This window comes from Brachyistius frenatus, unplaced genomic scaffold (assembly GCF_029030835.1).
Source record: "Brachyistius frenatus isolate BFR_SWC_R1_liver_20210118 unplaced genomic scaffold, ASM2903083v1 Contig_43, whole genome shotgun sequence".
In the NCBI taxonomy this organism is placed as follows: Eukaryota; Metazoa; Chordata; class Actinopteri; family Embiotocidae; genus Brachyistius; species Brachyistius frenatus.
This window is the reverse complement of record NW_027210642.1, coordinates 561,133-581,232: the sequence shown is the minus strand read 5'-3', so window position 1 is coordinate 581,232 and position 20,100 is coordinate 561,133. Positions and strand designations below refer to the sequence as shown.

Below are 20,100 nucleotides of genomic sequence, written 5' to 3'. Positions count from 1 at the left end.
TGGGAAGACTAAAATAAGTATGAGTTTTCACTTAGTTTGCACATGAATTTAAAATACTCTTTGAAAAATGCCTTAAATATATAAAAAAAAAAAAAAAAAAAAATGAATAGAAATGCAAAAAAATCAAATACAAATTGAATAATGTTTCGTTAAAGTTGGAACCGTTTATACACCATTGGGAGTATTTTTCCTTGTTTTAGTTACAGTATCAATAGGTTATCAACCCTTTTTATCAAAATATTTCGCCAGAACTTCGGTCAATTATTTTTAATGGCAAGTTATTTGCTGCAGTCTAGTGGCCAGTTTGGGGACTGTAGAATTAAAGAGAAGTTCTCCATAGATCATTTTAGGGGTTTCAAAGAGGACGGCACACATCCACACAATCGGTCGCAGTAGTTGTTAACAAAACTACTCCCGCTTATTTTATATGATTTGTTGTGTTCGTTGTAGTTAACTTTGACGTCCTCGTGATGCAGGAAACTATTAGTTTGTGAAGCTCCCAAAGACTCAGTTTGGAGTTAAAACGGTTTGTCATCGTGAAAACTTTTAATGAAATCTGATACGTCTCACCGGTGTCCGCTCATAGATCGTATATTAAAGTAAAAAAAAAAAAAAAACGAGTTTGCTGCTCTTGTGCTCTAAACTTGTTTACACCGGAAGTCGGGGATATACTTCCTTGGCAACTGGACAGTCCTTGGCAACCACTCGGGGGAAAACAGGCACGATCATGGCAAAGATAATCGCTGACAAAAAATCACTGTGGCAAACGGTGTGTGAAGGTAAGACAATAGACGCACTGTTTGCTCAGGCGTTTGTGAGCTGAAAAATTGAAGTTTATTTGTTTGGTGTGGTTTTTTTTTGGAGAGTTTGAAGCTGAGCAGCCAAGCTCTCCCAACGCTGTGTGGACAGACTGCAGCTCGGGGAGCACTCTGCTCTCCCACTACAGCGGCAGCGCACACTCCCCTGTTTTCTATGGACTTACCGCAGACAAGGTAAGTGGTACAAATATGCACCGTCTGATCTGTCTGGCAGCAACTTTTGACATAACTGTGTTTTTTTTTTTTTTTTTTAATCAGGTGTTTGTGGACGATGATCCTCCGAGAGTCTCTGACCCTCTTCTCGGCCACCCTGCTCTCTCCGGCTGCTCCGTGTCAGAAAAACGTCGTCCTTCACACCGGATGCGCACTTCAGCCCCTGAAGCTGCATCTGCTCCACAACTCTATATACGTAAGATGAAAGGCCTCTGCCCTGCAAGGGGGGTGGGGGGGGGACACTATGCAAATATATCATGCTATCCAGACTTAAGTATTCATTACTTATTGGTGTGTTTGCGTCAGGTCCTGTCCCACGTTTCTTGGAGAGCCGAGTGTTTCCGGTGCTTCTCCCTGGACTGGAGGCTTTGCTGGGTGAAGCAAAGAAACACAGATGTTTTGAGGTCTATATTTCATTTGATAAACATCTCGTGGCCAAAGGTTAAAATGCCCCACAGATTTATTACGACTCTAAAATTTTGAATTTGTTTTGCACTGCACTGGAATGTAAAAAAAAAAACTGTTGTCCACTAAGTCAACGTTTCACATGTGGTGCAATGTAAGTGTAAAAGTCACTAATAATAAGTAGGCTGAAGTTACCCGGGCGCTGTGATTACACTCTCCCCTACAACACTAGGTTCAGACACCGTAAAGGCACATCTGATCGAGAAGCGCATTTATGTTTAAATATAAAGATTTATTGTCCAAAAATGTAATTGTACTGAATATTAACGTTTGAATAAAAATCACATTATCTGCTTATAAAATTGTGTGTACGAGTACATTGAAATTTGCCACACGTTTTTTTTTTTTTTGCAACTATTGCAATAAAATGCTGATAGTTATATGTATGTAATAAACCAGTCATATGATCTTCAATAGTAATAATAACAGTAGTTTTTGTGTTTTAGCACTTGTACATTTTGCTAATAAAAATTCTGTCCTTTTTAGTGAATAGAAATTTTGAATGCAGGACTTTTATTTTGAACCGCTCCTTTGTGTTTCAGAGGAAAATAACGGCGTTTGATGGATGCGACTTTCTAACCGAGTGGCTCTACAAGTAAGAGCCCTCCTACACACACACACACACACACACACACACACACACCTCTGCACTCGATACTCAACGTAAATTCGCTCAGATGTCATATTGTAAGTGCTGTGCATGGAAAAATTGTGCGTGGGTCATGTTTCTTCAGCAATAACCCCTGCAGGCGAGGACAGGTTCCAGTGAAATTTCTCGACATCCCCTTTGTCAAGGACTGGCTCAGCATTCAGTGAGTGTCTGCTCAACGTGCCTCACACACTTTGCTACACACACGTATAGTCTAATGGTTCCGTCTAGAGGTTATAACAGAAAACAATCTTAAATTATGACAATGCACAAACATGCACGCTCTTGCAGAAGAAGACACATACTCTCCCATCTTGTCTCATCACTCGTTCTTCCCCCATCTCTTCCCGTTCTCTAGCCCCAGGCCTCCCATCCCTCTGTTTCTGCTGCTGAGCGAGGATCAGGCTGCACTGCTCATTCAGGGTTTCTGGAGGGGATACAAGGTACACCGGACATGACTTGAAGCAGAATGTTGTTTAGAGGCTTTCTGTCCAACCACTTATAGAAGAAGAAGGGCTAGCAGAGTGGAAAAGACTCTGTAAATTTAGTTGCAGGGTCCTGACATGGGTCTGAAAAGCCTCAAAAAAGGTCAATCAACACAAACATAAAGTCTTGGAAAATCAGGGAGGTTTGTCACATTCAAAGCCAAGAAAAAGTACAAATATGTTGCTTCGTTTTGGATGCATATTACATTACAATGTTTACGACCTATCACTCAACATACTTACACGTAAGTTTGGCCATAGCCAAATTGATTTAAGAAGTTAGTGTGTGTGGGGGGGGGGAAATGAAGAAGAAGAAGGCGTGAAGGAATCCTGCAATCATCTCACGAGACCAGTCTAGAGGGGGGGTGGGTTGGGGTGGGGTTCTGTTAGGATAAAATATGCATCCTCCTGCATGTGCATTGGCCCTCAATGCCTTGTTGTTGTATAATCCCATCCCTTCTTCCACAGGGGCTGCAATTTTATTCAGCAGCTTGATTATGTCATCAGTGATGCCAGGCTTTAATTCCCTCCTGTGTGGGTGTTGTGGACTCAAGTGCTCTGTACTGCGATATAAATAGACCCACACAAAAACTACCAGAGGCAAATAGCAGTGATTTTCTTCACATTCACACACTTGATAAACACGACAAGCAAGGGTCATGTTGTTGTTGTTGTTTTTTTGTCTCAACAGAAACTCTTTTTTTTTTTTTTTTTTTTTTTTTTTTTCTCCTAAATTATCCCTAAATGCTTATGGAAGGAATCAGTCTCGCTGCACAAATCATTGAGAGGAAAAGATGCCAGCTGTGCTGGCATGTACGATTATAATGCATTTGAATGACCTAAAGCTGTGTCTGCACATGTGGGCGTTGAGCATTGTTGTGTGGGCATGAAAAGGCAGATTGAATGTGTGGCGCACGCATCCAGTTTTGAACTGCTTGCGCACCAGCAGGGGGCAACACTGCCTCTCTTTTTATTTTTTATTTTCCTTTGACTGCACAAAATCTAATTGGCCTCTGCTCACATGAGGTGGCAGCAGTGAGCTGCCTGTCCCTCGTCACTGTGTTTACCCGGAACTGAGAGAGGTTCAGTAGGGCCACTGATAGCACTGCAGCCGAGCACCCCAAGGGATCTAGAGGAAGAGAGAGACACATAAGTCAGCAGGGAGAGAATGGGAAGATTATGTGGAAGGATGAAGCTCGGGCTATGTTTGGAACATTTTCGGTTGAATGACAAAAGGGAGGAAAGAGGCAAGCGGATGTTTCAGATTAAGAATGGAGCAAGACGGAGGCAAATGCAGCCTTGCCAACATTTGTAGAGTACGAATATTCAGAGAGCCTCGAGAGGCACAGGGACACTGAAAGAAGCAGCGCAATCGGGGTCTGAAGTTGAGGATTGGCCTCTTGAAGACACAGAGGATCATGACTTATTTATGATACACGGGGTGGAGATATTTTGGGTTGGCAGAGTCCTGTCAGGCGCTGTAGTGTGTCACGGCTGCTGTTACCTTGACTGTAGACAAACAGCAGTCAACAGCACAAACACTCCACTGTGAAGCACAGTCCAACTTCTGCTGGCATAAGTGTTTCCAAACGGCATGTGGTAATTGAAAGTTACAATTTATTGTCTCCCATTTCAATGAAAATTAAACATCATTTATTGCATATATTCTCAAGTAATTTTCCAATCAAGACACCATACTTCACAGATCTCCTCTCTTAAGTGAACAATAACAAAACGGTATTTCACTAAAACCTGCTTCAGTGGGAGATTTTTAAGTACTTGAGAATATTTTCCAGGGTTTATATAAGTATAATAGGATTATAGGGTTTTGCTATAGAATATGCAATCAGTATAAGATCAATATAGGCTGTTCTCTTAACCCCCAACATGCACCGTCTCTTTCCCCTCTCTCCAGCTGTTATATAACCTGCCTGACGCAGCGCTGACTGCAGAGCGTGTGTGTGTGTGTGTGTGTGTGTGTGTGTGTGTGTGTGTGTGTGTGTGTGTGTGTGTGTGTGTGTGTGTACTTGTGTTCTGCTAAGAAAGACAGACAGACTGAAGGCCAGGAAGCCGGGATGGGGCGAATGTTCATGGATCTGAGTTTTATCCCTCCATTATTAATCTCTTTCATCAAAACGCTGAGGACTGTGGAAGAGCAGCGGGAGAGTTATTAGTACACACTGAGAGACACGCACGCTAACTCGCATCTCTGACCCAGACAATGCGATTGTCTCTTATTTCACTCACGTAGAACCCTAAAGAGCTGCTAGGTCTAAACATATTACATAATCTACTTTGCACTGTGTGCCTTAACCCAACTCTAATCCATTCATCCATGCCTGCTACTGCAATGCACACATATGTACGTGCACACACACACAAACACACACACGCACACGCACTCTTCAGTGATTGCTAAGACGTCTCAGGATTACTCAAGTCTCAGAAGCCGAGTTAGAGCAGTGTTGCTGCTGTGTAATAAATTCCCATGATAATTCGGCCATCAATATTGGTGGTTGTGGTCAGGTAGAGACGAAGGCTTTTATCATCGTCATTTCCACTGGGTCCATTTGCAGATTTATTAAGTGTGTAATCACTATGGCTGGCCTTGTCCTAACTGGAGCACGGCCACCGCCTGGACCGCCAAACCTCATAATAAATCACAATTTAGTCGAACTAAAGTCAAATCAGTTAGCATGTTTGTTTTTGACTGGTTATCTTGTTTCCGTCCACGATGGGTTGTTAGATGTGGTTCTTTTGTTCAACACTTTTGGGAAATACACGTATTCACTTTCTGGTGGAGAGATGTATAGATGAGAAGTCTGATACTACTCGCATATTTGTCTGGTAAATATGAAGCCATACAGCTAGAAGCTTGTACTTTATCTTGGCAAACAGAGGGATAGAGCTGGCTTCGCTCCGAGGGAGCAGTCAAGCAGCTCTGAGCCAAGACAAAAGTCCACCATAAAACTACCGATGAGATATTGAATTGTTGCTTTTACACTTTGCGTTCATTTGCGTAGGAAAGTAAATGTTTCCCAAAATTTTAAACTTGTGTTTCAAAAGCATAAGTTGTTTTACTTTTCATGGCGATTTCTGTGTTTAGAATGCTCACACATTTTATTGTGACGGTTTAATTGTAGGTTTATATTATTATTATTATTATTTTCTTTGGTTATATCATTTTGACTGGTTTAAAAAAAAAAAAAAAAAAAAGCCCTGTTACACTCCCTACATGCCTAAGAAGTCGTCTTGGACTAGCAGGCACACTTATTGTTCAAAAGTAGGGCACTACGAGTTCTGAGTGGTATTCCACTTGACATAAACCAATAGAGATGGTTGACACAAACGCACACACACACACACGCACACGCACACATATACGCACACGCAGACAGACATTGAGAGAACTGTAACGTCAACAGCAGAAGTAGGTCTGTGATTCCAGCCGAATGATCCGAGGGCAGCGTTAGATGAATGGTTTGAATTGAGGTTCAGTGTTAAGTCGGTGGTGGACCACGTGCAGGGACACTCATGCAGAAAATATGTCACAGCAGGCACGCAGGACATTCAGTAGCCTGGTCCTCACTGGCCCCTCCTGCAGATGGGCTGTGGTGGCATGTTGTCCCAAAATGAGACGGACCGGTCAGAGCATGAAAAGCCTACATAGTCAGACCTGTGATTTCAATTTTCATCTGTAATAAAAAAAAAAAAAAAAAAAGTATTTTAGCCCTTATTAACTTGTCAGTGTTTTTACAGAGCCCAGTAGGGTCAAAGTGCAACCACTTACTGTGGTTGAGACTGGAGAGGCTTGAAACACGACCACAGGTCGCTTGGTGATGGAGGCATCGATGGACAAAAAGATGATGGATGAGTGGGTGGCTGGAGTGTGAAGGGTAGATGGGGCAGATTGTGGCCGTGTCTTTATGCAGCTTGTCAGTGATATTACTGCGGCCAGGTCCTCCAAACAGAAGCCATTGTGCCGCTGCAGAGTGTGAGACCGGGTGAGAAGCTCGGTCTCACAGGCAGCTCTGCACACACAAAAAAAAGAATGCAGCTTGAAAGGCTTTGCAACGGGACTGCAGTTTGTGTGACAAAGCATCTGCACAGTTTTTTGTCACCGCATGGTTGAATGCCATTTGCTACTGCGGTGTGTATGCGCGTGTGCTTGGGGGAGGGGGTCTACTTATGCTGCTGATGGTCCACAGAACTTATCTGTGTGTTTGTGTGTATTTGCTTGTGGTTGCGTTTTTGCATCTCAAGTAATGCATGTGGACGACTGCGGCCTTGCGATGTCTTGGTCATTTTTCCAATCGCTCTAATCCCTGCCTTCATGCCAGCACGCAGCATGGGGACTGACTCACATGCACATTAAACCACACTCTGCCACGTCTGCAGTGACGCAGATGATTATAAGAAGATACCGTGTTGGCGAAGATTTACCAAGAACACCATTTTGGTGTCAGTCAAACGGCATTATGCTCACACACAGCACAAAGAAACCCAATCGCACAGAGTCCGATGTCAGCTTCATGCACAAGATCAAAACAATACCTTACCCCTACTAATCAGCTGTGCTGATGCACACAGACAAGCTTCAAAACGCACGCACGCACGCACGCACGCTCGCTCGCTCACTCACTCACTCAACACAGCTATTTGTCTCCTGCTGTCACAATCAAACCGTCCACACACTGTATAGAGCTTGTACATTCAGCTTTCCAAGGACTGAATTTGATTTTGTGTGTGTGTGTGTGTGTGTGTGTGTGTGTGTGTGTGTGTGTGTGTGTGTGTGTGTGTGTGTGTGTGTGTGTGTGTGTGTGTGTGTGTGAGGCACATTATGAAGCAGTGTGGTTCCTTGCCCATCAAATGTTTCTATCAATTAAGGAGTAACTGACAGCAACACGGGCAGAAAAGGAGATTTAAGATTCATGGAGGACACCAATGGCACACACGGACACAAACAGATTACACAGGCGATGGTGAGCAAACACAACTGATTCCAACCCCACCCCCCACCCCCTAACCAACACTGACCCTCACCCCTCATTTCCATTTCTATGATCTGCTCCCATCAGTGGAGGGGCTGGTGCGCCTCTGTGACACCCAATGAATTAACTAGCTCGCTCGTCTTACCCATTCTTAAACCCATCGCTGGGCTTATATAACAGCCCCACTTTCATACCCATTAATAGCAACACTATTGTTGCCACACAACCAGGCACATAGGAGAATGTTGGGGTTGCACGGAGCAGTGGGAAACACAACTCATTGTAAGTCACTTTGGATAAAAGCGTCAGCTGAATGAAATGTAATGTAAAAACAAGACTGGAGAGAGGTTGAGGTGGGACAGACTGTGGACGGAGCGGGATGAAACACTGACGTGTCGGAGAGAGGTGAGGTGAACTTGGTTTGAGAGACACTATCTGAGGAGATGCAGGTCTGGGAAGTGAAGGAGAAGAGAGGGGAGGACCAGAGCCTCCCAGAGAGAGAGAGAGAGAGAGAGGAGGAACTAGGAGATAGAGGGAAGAAACGGAAGGCGAAGGAGGCCTAGTTAGTGAGGAGCAGTTGTAGGAGGGGGAGATAAAGAAAGGAGAGTGTGCTATTCGGGGGACGTTTTCTTTTCATCTGAAGCAGCAAACCTGTTTAGTAATCTCTGAGGAAACCCAGCAGCCCTCACACAAACTCACAGCGACTGTGGGGGTTTCCTCCAAGAACAATCGCATAATTCATGCTAACTACAGCCTGGACAGAAAGAAGAATCAAAAACTGCTCCCTGACAAAAGGCTGCACACATCTATAGCATAATTCCACCTATTTACCGCCCACATGACACGTACACAAATATATTCATATTATATTTACATTAATTATATATTATATCTTTACGTGATTGATTACTCTTAACAGCGACTGTGCAGAACAACAGGAACCTGTCGGATGTCGTAATAATAACAAACTTTATTGAAAGAGCACATTTGAAATTAAAGCTACAAGGAGCTTTACATTAAAAAAAAAAAAAATCAAGATTAAAATACTTCAACACTACAGTTATATATAGATATATAGGTTTTTTTGGGGTTTTTTTTGTACAGTACAGTTAAATACACCATGGTAAGAAAAAAGATAAAGAAAAGTGAAATAGACAAATAGAAGTTACAGCTTTTAAAACAACGGGCTGGACTAGCAGGAAAGATGACAGAGTATCTAACAGCATGTTTATTAAGTTGTTTCACCTATTTGGTTTTAATTTGCAGTAAAGATATAATCGATCAATCTTGTAAAATGAACATAAATATTTGGTTTACTGGAAGGATGAAGAAATCCAGACGTGGCGTCTCCAAACAAAGCAAATGAGCCATTTTCCCTGTACAAGTCGAAGCTGTACTAACCAAAGCTTTCTAAATGGGCCACCTTAAACAACAGCGGTGACTTGTGGGTACTGATTGGCTTGCAGCCTAATCAAGTTATTGATGATGTTTTGCTTGTGTGAATATATGCATGTGCTGCCTTCACACGTGTGCTGCGATTGTTATAGGTCAGAGCGTGCCCAGATGTGCAGCAGCTGCGCCAGTGGCAGAGAAAGCTGAGGGGAAACCAGAACATTGCCAAAACTGTCGAGCGGTTCTGGGCGCGGCAAGAGAGCCGAGGTGAGCGCACGCACGAACACACTCGCACGGTATCACCCATCGCCGGGCCTCAGGCTGGCTGGCAACACAATACCATTGATTTTTTATTTTTATTTTTATTTTTTTTCCTCCCGTCTCTGGCCGACAACAGCTGCTGATAGGCTGATAGACGCGTTCATGTTCATACAAACATGCCAGAATGCAGAGACATCAACCCTGTTCATGAATACACATATACGCTTGTTAACCATGTGCGCGGGATAGTCTCACGCTTATAAATCGCTGCAAAGATACAGTATTCATCCCAGCGGGGGGGGGCTTTGACGTTAAAGCTGTAAGATGTGGACTCCGGGGGCAGCGACAGAGAGAGAGAGAGAGAGAGAAAAAAAAAAAAAAAAAAAAAGGGGGAGCGAGTAAGACCAAGAGAGAAGGTCGCGAGAATGTCTGCACGGGTCACGGGTGTGTTTGTGTGACAAAGATGGCAGAGGATGGAGCGGGGGGACGGCGGGGGGGGGGGGTCCATCCATGTGAAGAAAGAGAGGAGTTACAGGGTGAAGACATGAAGACGGAGACGTGTAAAATGATTTGTGTGTCTGGGCCCTCGAGTGAATGTGCGTGTACTGCGTGTATCGTGTGTACTGCGTGTGTACTGCGTGTGTACACTTGAAGGACAGAGCAGAGCAGCTGGGAATGCAGACCCACGTCCGGTGTGATTGACTGACATTAGAGCTCAAGGATAGAGACTAAAACTTTGTCCTCGGAAATGCACACAAAGCACACAGCGGTGTAGAAATGATGCAGAGATGATTCCTGACCGGTGCCTCCTTGGAGAACAAGTAACAAGAGGCTGCCCAAGTCGAACCAAAAAGAACCACTGCGAAATTGAGCTCGATGAAAAGATGCACGGCGATGAAGCCTCATAACTTTCCCTTCGTTGCATCCCCAGGATGACATTTTTGATCAACTATGAGATCAACTTCTTTTAAATTTGAGGAATTGTTTTATCTAAAAAAAAAAAAAAAAGGGAATGAAATTCCTGTTTTGTGCTCATTGCTAAATTAAATGACCATATAAACGTGATAAACTAAAGTGATAAACACAGTTAGCATTATATCTGCTCAGCAGCATGCATGTTAACATCGTCATTGGACGCATGTTGCCACGCTAGCGTTAGCATTTAGCTCAAAGCACAGCTATACCGCAATACAGCATGTACACCCCGAATAATTAAAATCTCCACATTTTACTGAAGCATGCTCTTTACGATGAATGCCACAATTTCTTCAAAATGTTCTGTTCTTTGTACTGAACCCATTTCTATGTGGGAACCCCCCCCCCCCAAAAAAAAAAAAAGAATCCTCAGATGTATGTTTTGTAAAATAATGATGTATGCATGGGGGAAAAAAAAATACATATTTTAGAAAAAAAAAAAGTCAGCCTCTAGATGTAGTTCGGACATATTAAATATAAAACAAAGCGAGGAGTAACACAAGATTGTTGTCTTCGCAAGACCCAACGATTATTAATTCGCGCGCGCTTTCGGCCTTCTTGACGGCGCGGCGAACGCGCGCGCTCCGGTAATGCACGTCAAAGCTGGTCACAACACTTTCTCTGTTTTTGTCGCTTTGCGAACAATGAACGACACCATCGTGAGCGCAGGTCGCTTCCACACCGGCAACATTCCACGCAACAAAGGCGCTCGCTTGCAGCTGCAGCTGAAGGCCGGCCGGCCGGCCGGCCGGCGGACATTCTTCCACGGCCACGCCGCGCTGCCCCGCTGCTAACTGCTGCTACTGCTAACTGCTGACCTGGACATTCTGGCAAAGGGGGGGGGGGGGGGGGGGGTTGTGCGTGCAAGAGAGCGTGTCGGTGCGCGAGAGGGGTCTTGTCCAGACGGTCATCCCTGAATGGGAACCATTGCCTGACCTCTTCAGCAGAATCCGAAACGGACGAGAATGGGAGAGAACCAGAAATGTGCGGGACAGCAGCGAGGGGGGTGGGGTGGGGGGTGGGGGGGGGACGGTGCTGAAGTTGCAGTTTGTTGGCTGGTTTTTCCAGTGTTGTTTTTTTTTTTTTTTTTTGGGGGGGGGGGGGGGGCGTAATGAAGCGAACACTGCCCTCCAGCACTCGCAGACAACTGACCCATGTGGGACAGAGGTAGAGAGAGAGAGAGAGAGAGAGAGAGAGAGGGTGTGGAAGAATTTATTTAGGGAAGCCTCCCCCCCCCACCCTCACCCCTCACCCTACCGCATGCACGCCCTTTAAGTCGGTCCAGCAGCGGCAGCTGCACTCATCTCATCTGCCCCTCCCCCCCCCTCCCCCCGGGGGGGAAGCCAGCATGCAAAGCTCTCCGGCCATTTCATAGTCTGAAATCAGAATCGGTCAGCGATGGGAGAGAAGAACAATAAGGCAAAGAGCAGACACACGCCGATATGTCAGAAGGTCAGAAGGTCACAGCTCCCTTGACAGGTGCAGCTCTCAACAGTTAATGAATCACCACATGTCCGTCCTTGACCGCAGCCCGGCGCGTTGGGCGTTTACCATCACCCTGTTAAAACGGAGGCAGTTGTCACAGCTTCGTCTTGTGCTTCATGTTGTTGGATAAAGGTTTCCGGCAGGTTCACCCGCTGCCAAGGGCTCACGAAGAAAGAAAAAAAAGAGTCTACAGAGGTCAAAATTGCAGCAACACTTGTAGTATTTAACCCAAAAAAAAAAAAAAAAAGTGACCTTAAAATTAAAGTTGTTCCATATGTACTGAGTGTTGCTGGAGTTTTGACTGCTGTACTTCATGTTGTTGTCAGTAGTTTATCATGAAATGAAATGGATGTAGAAATGGGTGAATTGCTGTAGCACTTTCCTCCGTTTTTAAGATCTTCACGTACATAAAGACCCTCCTCATCCTGTTTATAAATAGCTCCAAAAAAAAAGTCGTGGTATCTGAAACGGGAAAATTCATTTTTAGATGAGGAAAAAGCACTAAATGGCTCCACCACTCCATACACTGATGCCGCTTGTAGTATCGATGCACTTTTTCGACTAAAATACTGCAGGTTAGTTCAAATGTACACTTCATCAGTCATTAGCGTGTTAATAAATCAAAGCAACTTATCACTGCCATAATTTACAATCTGTTTGTCGCTCTCGTTTGAGGCCCGAATGGTCAAATGTAACTGTCTGATCATCATAGATTTACTCCTCCGAGACAACCATAGTGTCTATCTATAATTGGGAATAGCAAAACTTATACTTAATATTACAATTTTTTAAAAACAAATTGGTTACCAATGTAGACACGTTTGTGTTAGAATTGGAAAGTTGCGCAAAATAAAGTCTGTAAAATCTTTCACCGGAAATAATCTGACCGACAACTCTGAGTTTTTACATTTTTAACAGTTAAGAAAGTATTATTTTATTTTTTTTTAAAAGGTACTACTCAGTCACCTCGGTGAACAATTTAGCGCTGCAGAATAGCGCAGTGAATCTTGTTGTCGAGGTACAGCATGTGCATTTCTAAATGATGAAAATGCATTACGATTTGCTTGAAAATCAATAAACACATTAAAGATGCAGTTCTCGTTCGTCTCCAGTGGGTTTGTTGATGACGGATCCTCCAGAGAGCCCCCAACCCGGGAACTCTGACGTGTCCATCCAGGTGGTTTCCCCGACCCCCCAGAGCACCACGGTCCACACCCCCACCACTCAGATGACCCCAGAGGCTGCTGACTTGCTCACGACCAGCATGACTAATTTCCTGACTGTGTCCGAGCCTGTTGACAAATCTCCAAATGCGGCGTCTCCGTCTTTACAAGGGAATCACAACCCGAGCTAGACGGTTGGTACTGCTGACTGAAATCATTAACTCTGTGTACAAGGTTTTCCTGGTGTTTAAAGGCTATTAAACTGTATTAGGTTGATGTCAAACTGGCCAAAGTGATCACTCAAAACAAGCCATTAAAAACGTCTCTAACCAATTGGATATGCCCTGGCAAGGATTTATGCTCCGAGATCCGTGTCTAATTAGTTTATTGCTTTCATTGCCTTTTTGATGGATCACTTCCCTTCACGAGTCTCGTCCAACAAATGAAAACCACGTAGCACGGTTCACGTATTATGCTGTGGAGAGTGAAACCTCCTGTAACGGACTTAATATCCCCTCTCAGGACCTCTAGCTGATACCCAACTGGAAGATAACCATATTTCCTTCATCTGTCTTTTCCTTTTCCTCTAGTGACACATCTCACTTCACCAAGGGGGTCATGGTGTTCCCAGGGCCAGAAATCGGTGACCACAGAGCAGCGCCTCCTGTCCTGTTCATCAAGAAAGCTTATCAGGGAAACGGAGAATTAAAGAGGGTTCAAAAACATCAGCGAGATCTCCGGTGGGTGATTGACGGCTGTCTGACGGCAGCAAAAGTAAAGTCTGATATTCTCCCGAGATGTTACCACTTTGCAGGCGATAATAACCTCAGAAGAAGTTTCACATGGTGCCCTTTTCGCAATAGATATTTTAGTGTGTTTATGCTGAAGCTGTACAGACAAACAAAACCAAAAAACATGTAATGTGCAAATTTATCAATAATATAACATTTCTACTAATTGGACTTCGGCTAAAATAGAAAAGTTAAGTACATGACATAAAGTAACAACATCACAGTAGATATATACATAGAAGAATTTCACTGTATGATGAAAGTGCTCGCCTAATATTTTCAGCACGGAGTGGATCTGCTCGTAGATTTTGTTCATACTGCATTTTATTCCCACGTAATCCCGCATACGCGCTGTTGTTTGTTAAAATTTGTTCCACTGTGCTTTAATTTAAATATTATTTTATTTCATTTGTATGTAATGTTTAATATTTTTTACTACCTCTCTTTTTATTCTGTCTTTTTTTTTTAATTTTTTTTTATTGCTTTTACCCTTTACCTGTACATGCTGCTGTAGTGAAGAAATCCATCCATCCATCCATCCATCCATCCATCCATCCATCCATCCATCCATCCATCCATCCATCCATCCATCCATCCATCCAACAGCTGAGTTAGTATTTGGTCTTTTGCATCATACAACCGATGGTTAGACATTTTTGCTTTGCCCTTACTGAGGCCGGCACCTTCGGCTATCTGTTTTTGGCAGCCGGTGGCGATCAAACATCGTCTCAAATGTCACGGATCGGCCGTGAAAAGTTCGTGAAATTTGATTTGCAAAAAAAACAAAAACAAAAACAAAAACATTGCGTGCTGCTCATCCGACTCTGCAGCTCTTTGCTCTCTTTTATGCCACACTAAAAGACCATCCAGGTTTTTAACCGTCTTCTCCTTACTGCGTGTTCAATTAAGCTGAGTGAACGAAGTGCACTCCTGGCATATTCCCATCTCTCCACGAACCCGGCGTACCTGAGAGAATACGGCTGCTTCCCCCCTCTTGCCTCGGCGGTCTCATGACGGACGGGGGTTCTTGACCATCCCAGTCGGTGATGCGCGCTGCCTCACCGTGAGGCATGAGGAGGAGGAGGAAGAGGGGGAGGGGGAGGAGGTCATGTATCTCCCTTTGCAGGTATGTGGATTCCTGGGAGACAGCTGCCAGTGGGTGAGGTGATAAAACAGCCCATTTCATTCTGGGGACATCTGATAGTGCAGCCAGCTCCAGAGAGTCTGGCAGCGCTCGGGGCCCCGGCTGAAACCGGATCGCACGGCAGCAGAAGGGAAGTAGGCAGGCACCGGGCCATCCGAGCGCAGCCAGATCATGACGAGTTGTGATTCCGGGCCGAAGGTGGAAGTCTAGATTTTAAAAAACCCCGTGTTCAGTAAAACTGAAACAGTTCAGTAATACACTTGTCATACTAATACTTCATGCTCTCAGAAGTACGCAGTATGCCAGACATTGTTTGAACTACAACTACGCAGGTTATCGGAGGCCTAAATTAAAGATAGCTGAACTCCTGGCTAGATATGGTCCGTCAACCTGCATCCTCAAAAGGAAAAATATATGTCTGAAAACATTCCTCGTCTCCGTGGATCAAGCGTGTTAGCTGAGTCAGCATAAAGACTGCAACCAAGGAGAAACGGTTTGCCTGGCTATGTTAAAAAGGAAACCAAATATTTCTATAAGCACAGTGAAAACCTACTCATCAACGTGTTACATCTCCGTGATCACTCTATACAAACGCGTTTTTGTACAGGTTAAGAGTTTCACCCCGTTTTCAGTATCTTGGCGAGGCTAAAAAAAATAGCAACTTTTTGCCGTAGCCTCAGATTTACCACTAATTCTCAGTAAAAAAAAAAGAAGCAAATAAGTGTATTTTCCAAGCAAGCAAGCAAGCAAACAAACAAACAAAAAAGATAATCATTGAATGTTTTGCCATTTAAGGAGATTTTGCCTTTTTATATAGTTTGTAGCCTGTAGTAGACCTCTGAAGCTTTTTCCTTTAAATGTAAATGCTACACTTACATACATTGGTCAATTCTATTAAATAACAAATACCTGACACTATATTGTTTTTTCTTTCTTTCTTTTTTTACATTCATAATGATATTAATATTTGCCTCAAAAATGAAAGATCTTTTGCTTTTCATTTTGATATTCTCCTGTATAACTGTATTATTAGAAAAAGAAAACACCACATTCAATTAAAAGTTAACTACAAACATGACACTTTTATTGAACTTTTTTTTTCCTGAATCAGTTACAGAAACAAGAGAGTTAACCGTTTTGTTTTTTTTGTTCTTTTTCTAATCAGGGGGATCAAGTTCTATACATAGGCATGCTGCGTCACTGCACAGTCATAGCTGTGAAAACCAATATTACCCCTGTCAGCTGCCCCGCTGGAACAGTCCGAAGGCAAGAAAAATCAGGAGAGGACAGGCAAGGACATGTCAACCCCAGGGAGGATGGGTGTTCAAATGGGCTACCTGGGGACGACAAACTTAACATAGAAGTTTTGTGCAAATTTCACCACAGTCTATTTGATTTTAAACACAGAGACAATATCAGTCGAAAGATTCCTTTTTCTTTTTTCTTTTTTTTTTACCCTCGAGACTTCAAACTAACAGAGGAAGTTATTATTAGGTCCAACGATGGTGGCATGTTGTTCCTTTTTGGGGAATCATACTATTTTGGACCATTTCCCCTGACTTTAATCTCTGCTTCTCAACAACCAGCTCTCTTTCGTGTTAAAGAAAGTGTGTCGTCTGATATACACTGAAATTATGATTGCTGTCACATGACCTTTACATAAATAGAGTTAGTATTCAAAAGTACGTCTGAGAAAGGTCTTATATGTAGAAATGGTGATAAGCATGCACAGATAGGTAGTCGACGAGTGCAAAATCTACGAAGTCACATCATGTTATTATTCTTTTCTTTTTTTTTGTACTCCACATTGAGTGAAAACATCACAAGAATTGAAACCTCAAGAGTGTTGAGACTCAGGAGCTTTGTCCCTTTACAACTGACCATTCAAAACCCTGAGGACAGTTCTTCTTGCATGGATCTGAGGCCTGCAGCCTGTTTCTGACCAGGGTTGGCCCAAACAGAGCCTGACGTAGCGAGACAAGCTGTCTTTGGGCATGAAGCTGGCCTGCAAGTACCAGTCCTATTTTAGAATAGCCAGTGTGTAAGACATAAACATACAGCAGCAGTTAAGAGTTGACCCCTAATCTTTTCTTAGTCGAGGTCTGATGTAAGATCAGGGGTCGCTAGACTGACTATTGGTGGGCTTGAAGTTAGTTTAGTCTGCCGTCCCTGCACTGCTTTTTATAGTTATCCCCAAAGAATCACAGAATAAGTCATCGTTTACTGCATGAAGTGCCAAAATTATTCACAGCCATTGTAGTTTTTTGTGAAAAATTTAAAATAAGTATGTTTGTATCACCTTGACAGCAAAGAGTGGACCACTGTCTTGACTGAGAATAGGAGGTACAACCAACGTATATCCTTTTAAATGACAACTCGCATAATTTGTTCGGACATTAATCAAACAAACAAAAAAAAATAAAAAGCATATCTAGTGTTGGCAAAACATTTCCAAAATGCTAGTTTAAAAAATAAAAGACACCAGCGAGAAAAAAATAAAATAAAAGCATAATGTAGCAACAAGCAAATGTGTGAACACAAAGCAAACCAGTTTAAAAAAAAAAAATAAAAAAAAAAAGGAGAGAGAAAATCAGTTTGCAGTGGTCAGTGCTTCAACTGGTGTCTAAACTCAGCCTACAGTTAAAAAAAAAAAAAGTAAACAAGCAAGCAAAGCTTTACTGCACTACTATGTACACAGCTTCCCGGGTGATGGAGAGAGCTGGTGTCATGATGAAGGGAAAGGGTGTGAAACAGAGACTCCAGTGAAACAAGAGTCCTTCTTGGCACGGGGACTTGAGCTATAGATGACCACAGAAAGACAGGAGGAGGAGGAAGAGGAGGGAGAGACGCTTAACCAGATAAAGAAGACAACCACATGGAGCAGAGCAACACGGCCGCCCCCCACATCGCACACAAACACACACCCAGGGAGCCATTTTCTCACATGGATCGGAGGCTGAATGAAGGAAGTCAAAGAGATTTCATTGTCGCATCAACTCCCCTTGGACCGTCTCTTGCTATCTCCTTCCTTCGCACCCACCACCACCTCCCCCCCCACCACCACCACCACCCCACCCTCCGTCTCCTCTTATATTTGATCCTCCTCTTTCTACCTTGCACTGTAAATCTGATCTTTCTAAGGCTCTAGGATATCTCCACACACCAGCCGCAGCTCTATATATAGGCTGTAACTCACAGTTTGACTACTGTATCTGCGTCGGTGTTTGTTTCTGTAGTTCTGGGCCTCACTGGAGACTCGTGTGGAGGAATATTTAGCACCAGAAAACCAACTTGGACTTTGAAATTTCCCCGCCAACGCTCATGAAATTACAACACTCACGTACGCACACACAAACACGGGTAGAGGAACTGAGAACGGGAGCGCATTTCTTTTCCTCGCTCAGTTTCCTGCTGATATAAAGTGACAGTTTCTCCTGGCTGCTTCAAGCCGCCAGTGGCCACCGGAGATGTGGGAGAGCACAGCAGTCTGACCTAGATTCGTGGAAGCAGCGCCTCCCCACTGATGACTGACGCCCTCCTCGTCCAATCATAATCCAATCCACTCCGTCGTGTATCTTCTAACGGCGGCTCATTAGCAGCTCGTGATCCCTCCGTCCAGGCTGCTTTTGTCGTGTCTGGGACACTGGGAGCTTCTTTTGGAGCTGCAGTTCGGGCTTCACAGATTGTGTTTGCAAAGTGTCCATGCAGGTGGGAGGATGACACCAGGTGAGAAGAGTTATGCGTTATATTCACAGACGGCGCAGAGAAATGCAGACCGGAGACAGAGAGGGAGGAAAAAGGCTTACTGGGGTAACAGTCTGGAGAAAAGAGAGGGTTTGTTGGAGCTGGAGAGTTGTTGGGAATACATACACACACACACACACACACACACACACACACACACACACACACACACACACACACACACGCTCTCTCTCCTCTCATATCCTGTACATACACACCCACAGAGCCTGGATTATTTTTAAGAGGGCGGTGCTCGAGCTGTACAGTTGCCCATGTGCTCTGTCTTCACCTACAGTGTGGATAGATGGAGGACGGAGCCAAAATTTCCACTTGAGTGCCAGCATTGTGAAGGAGCAGCAGAAAAAACATCCTGCCCCACAGGAAGCGAGATAGAGCAGGAAAAAAGCGACACATTTCACAGTTTTCAAGGATGCCTACAACGCTGTAGTGTCAGAAGAGCACACGACACCGAAAAAAGAAAAAAAAAAAAAAATCTAAAAATGAATACTGCAGGTTCATATTTTCAGATCCAGATCGGTATGTCTTGTTTTGCTACTTGCTGGTCACATTTCAAGTTTTTAAACTCTTCCATAGAGATTTGTGTGCTAGAAAAGCTTTAGCTCTGTCCTCCATTCCCTACTTTCTCTCAATCTCACACACACACACACACACACACACACACACACACACACACACACACACACACACACACACACACACACACACACACACACACACACACACACACACACACACACACACTCATACAATAGTTGATTGGCACGCAGTCAGTGTTAAAGTCTGTACACGGAGTGAAAGGGCCCCTGTAGGCATCTGTGCTGTAAATCCAATCCAACCACATCGGGCCCCTTGTCCTGGGCCCCTCCCCTCCTCACCCTCTCCATCCTCTTCTTCTGTTCGTTTTCTATCACACATCCTCTTTCCAAACCTCTCGCTCACCACAGCTGCCTCCCCGTGTAGGTGGGAGGGGCAGAGGGAACCTGCGGTGGGAAAAATTAAGTTTGTCAACGATAAACTATCTGGAGAGTAAGATACAATATATTCACACGCGCGTACAGCAGCTGCAAGGGTTCCGTTCACACTTGTTTACAAATCTCAGCATACATACATTTATGACTAGAGTGTCATTTCAAAATCCTATTGTTTTTTTGGGGGGGCCTCAGGTTACATGGAGGCTTATGCTCTGTCCTCCGTTTGGTGGATTGTTCCCTGCAGTCTGACAGGAAGACCTGCGGCACCACTCAGAGCTGTGAAAAGATTTAAAAAAAATACTCCCCTGCATTTTTATGGTGACATTTGTTGTTTTTTGTTGTTTTTTTTGTTTTATTTTTATGTATTATAGTTCATATTTTCTATAAACAATGCTATTCTGCATCAGTCAATTGTCACGCAGGGCAATGTTTTTTGTACTAAGGAAACAAATACAAGGTTTGTCTGTCATAAAGTGTACGGTCTCTTTTATTGGCAACTTTTAGATGCTGTTTGTTTATTTGAATCTTGAAA

General features: G+C 43.7%; 2 protein-coding genes across 5 annotated transcripts in view; one reads left to right on the top strand and one right to left on the bottom strand.

Moving 5' to 3' along the window:
• Nucleotides 1-162: 162 nt before the first annotated feature.
• Nucleotides 163-17,257, top strand: iqck (IQ motif containing K). 3 transcript variants are annotated; one of them, XM_069702800.1, is made up of 10 exons: nt 163-779; nt 865-992; nt 1,077-1,227; nt 1,338-1,435; nt 2,039-2,091; nt 2,231-2,308; nt 2,504-2,588; nt 9,169-9,280; nt 12,847-13,091; nt 13,488-13,576. In XM_069702800.1, exons 1-9 carry the CDS (start codon nt 728-730, stop codon nt 13,086-13,088), a joined length of 999 nt encoding a protein of 332 aa, XP_069558901.1. In that variant the 5' UTR covers nt 163-727; the 3' UTR covers nt 13,089-13,091; nt 13,488-13,576. The 3 variants fall into 3 exon arrangements, with proteins under 3 accessions (XP_069558901.1, XP_069558903.1, XP_069558900.1); XM_069702802.1 differs by lacking the exon at nt 12,847-13,091 and having other exon boundaries at nt 13,488-17,257; XM_069702799.1 differs by having other exon boundaries at nt 12,847-13,577.
• The window catches only part of gprc5ba (G protein-coupled receptor, class C, group 5, member Ba), a 16,128-nt gene continuing 11,915 nt past the window's right edge, over nt 15,888-20,100 (bottom strand). For both annotated transcript variants that reach the window (XM_069702794.1, XM_069702795.1), the window contains exon 4: nt 15,888-19,577. In XM_069702794.1, the coding sequence (XP_069558895.1) occupies nt 19,533-19,577 (45 nt within the window). In that variant the 3' untranslated portion in view covers nt 15,888-19,532. The remainder of the gene's footprint in view (nt 19,578-20,100) is intronic.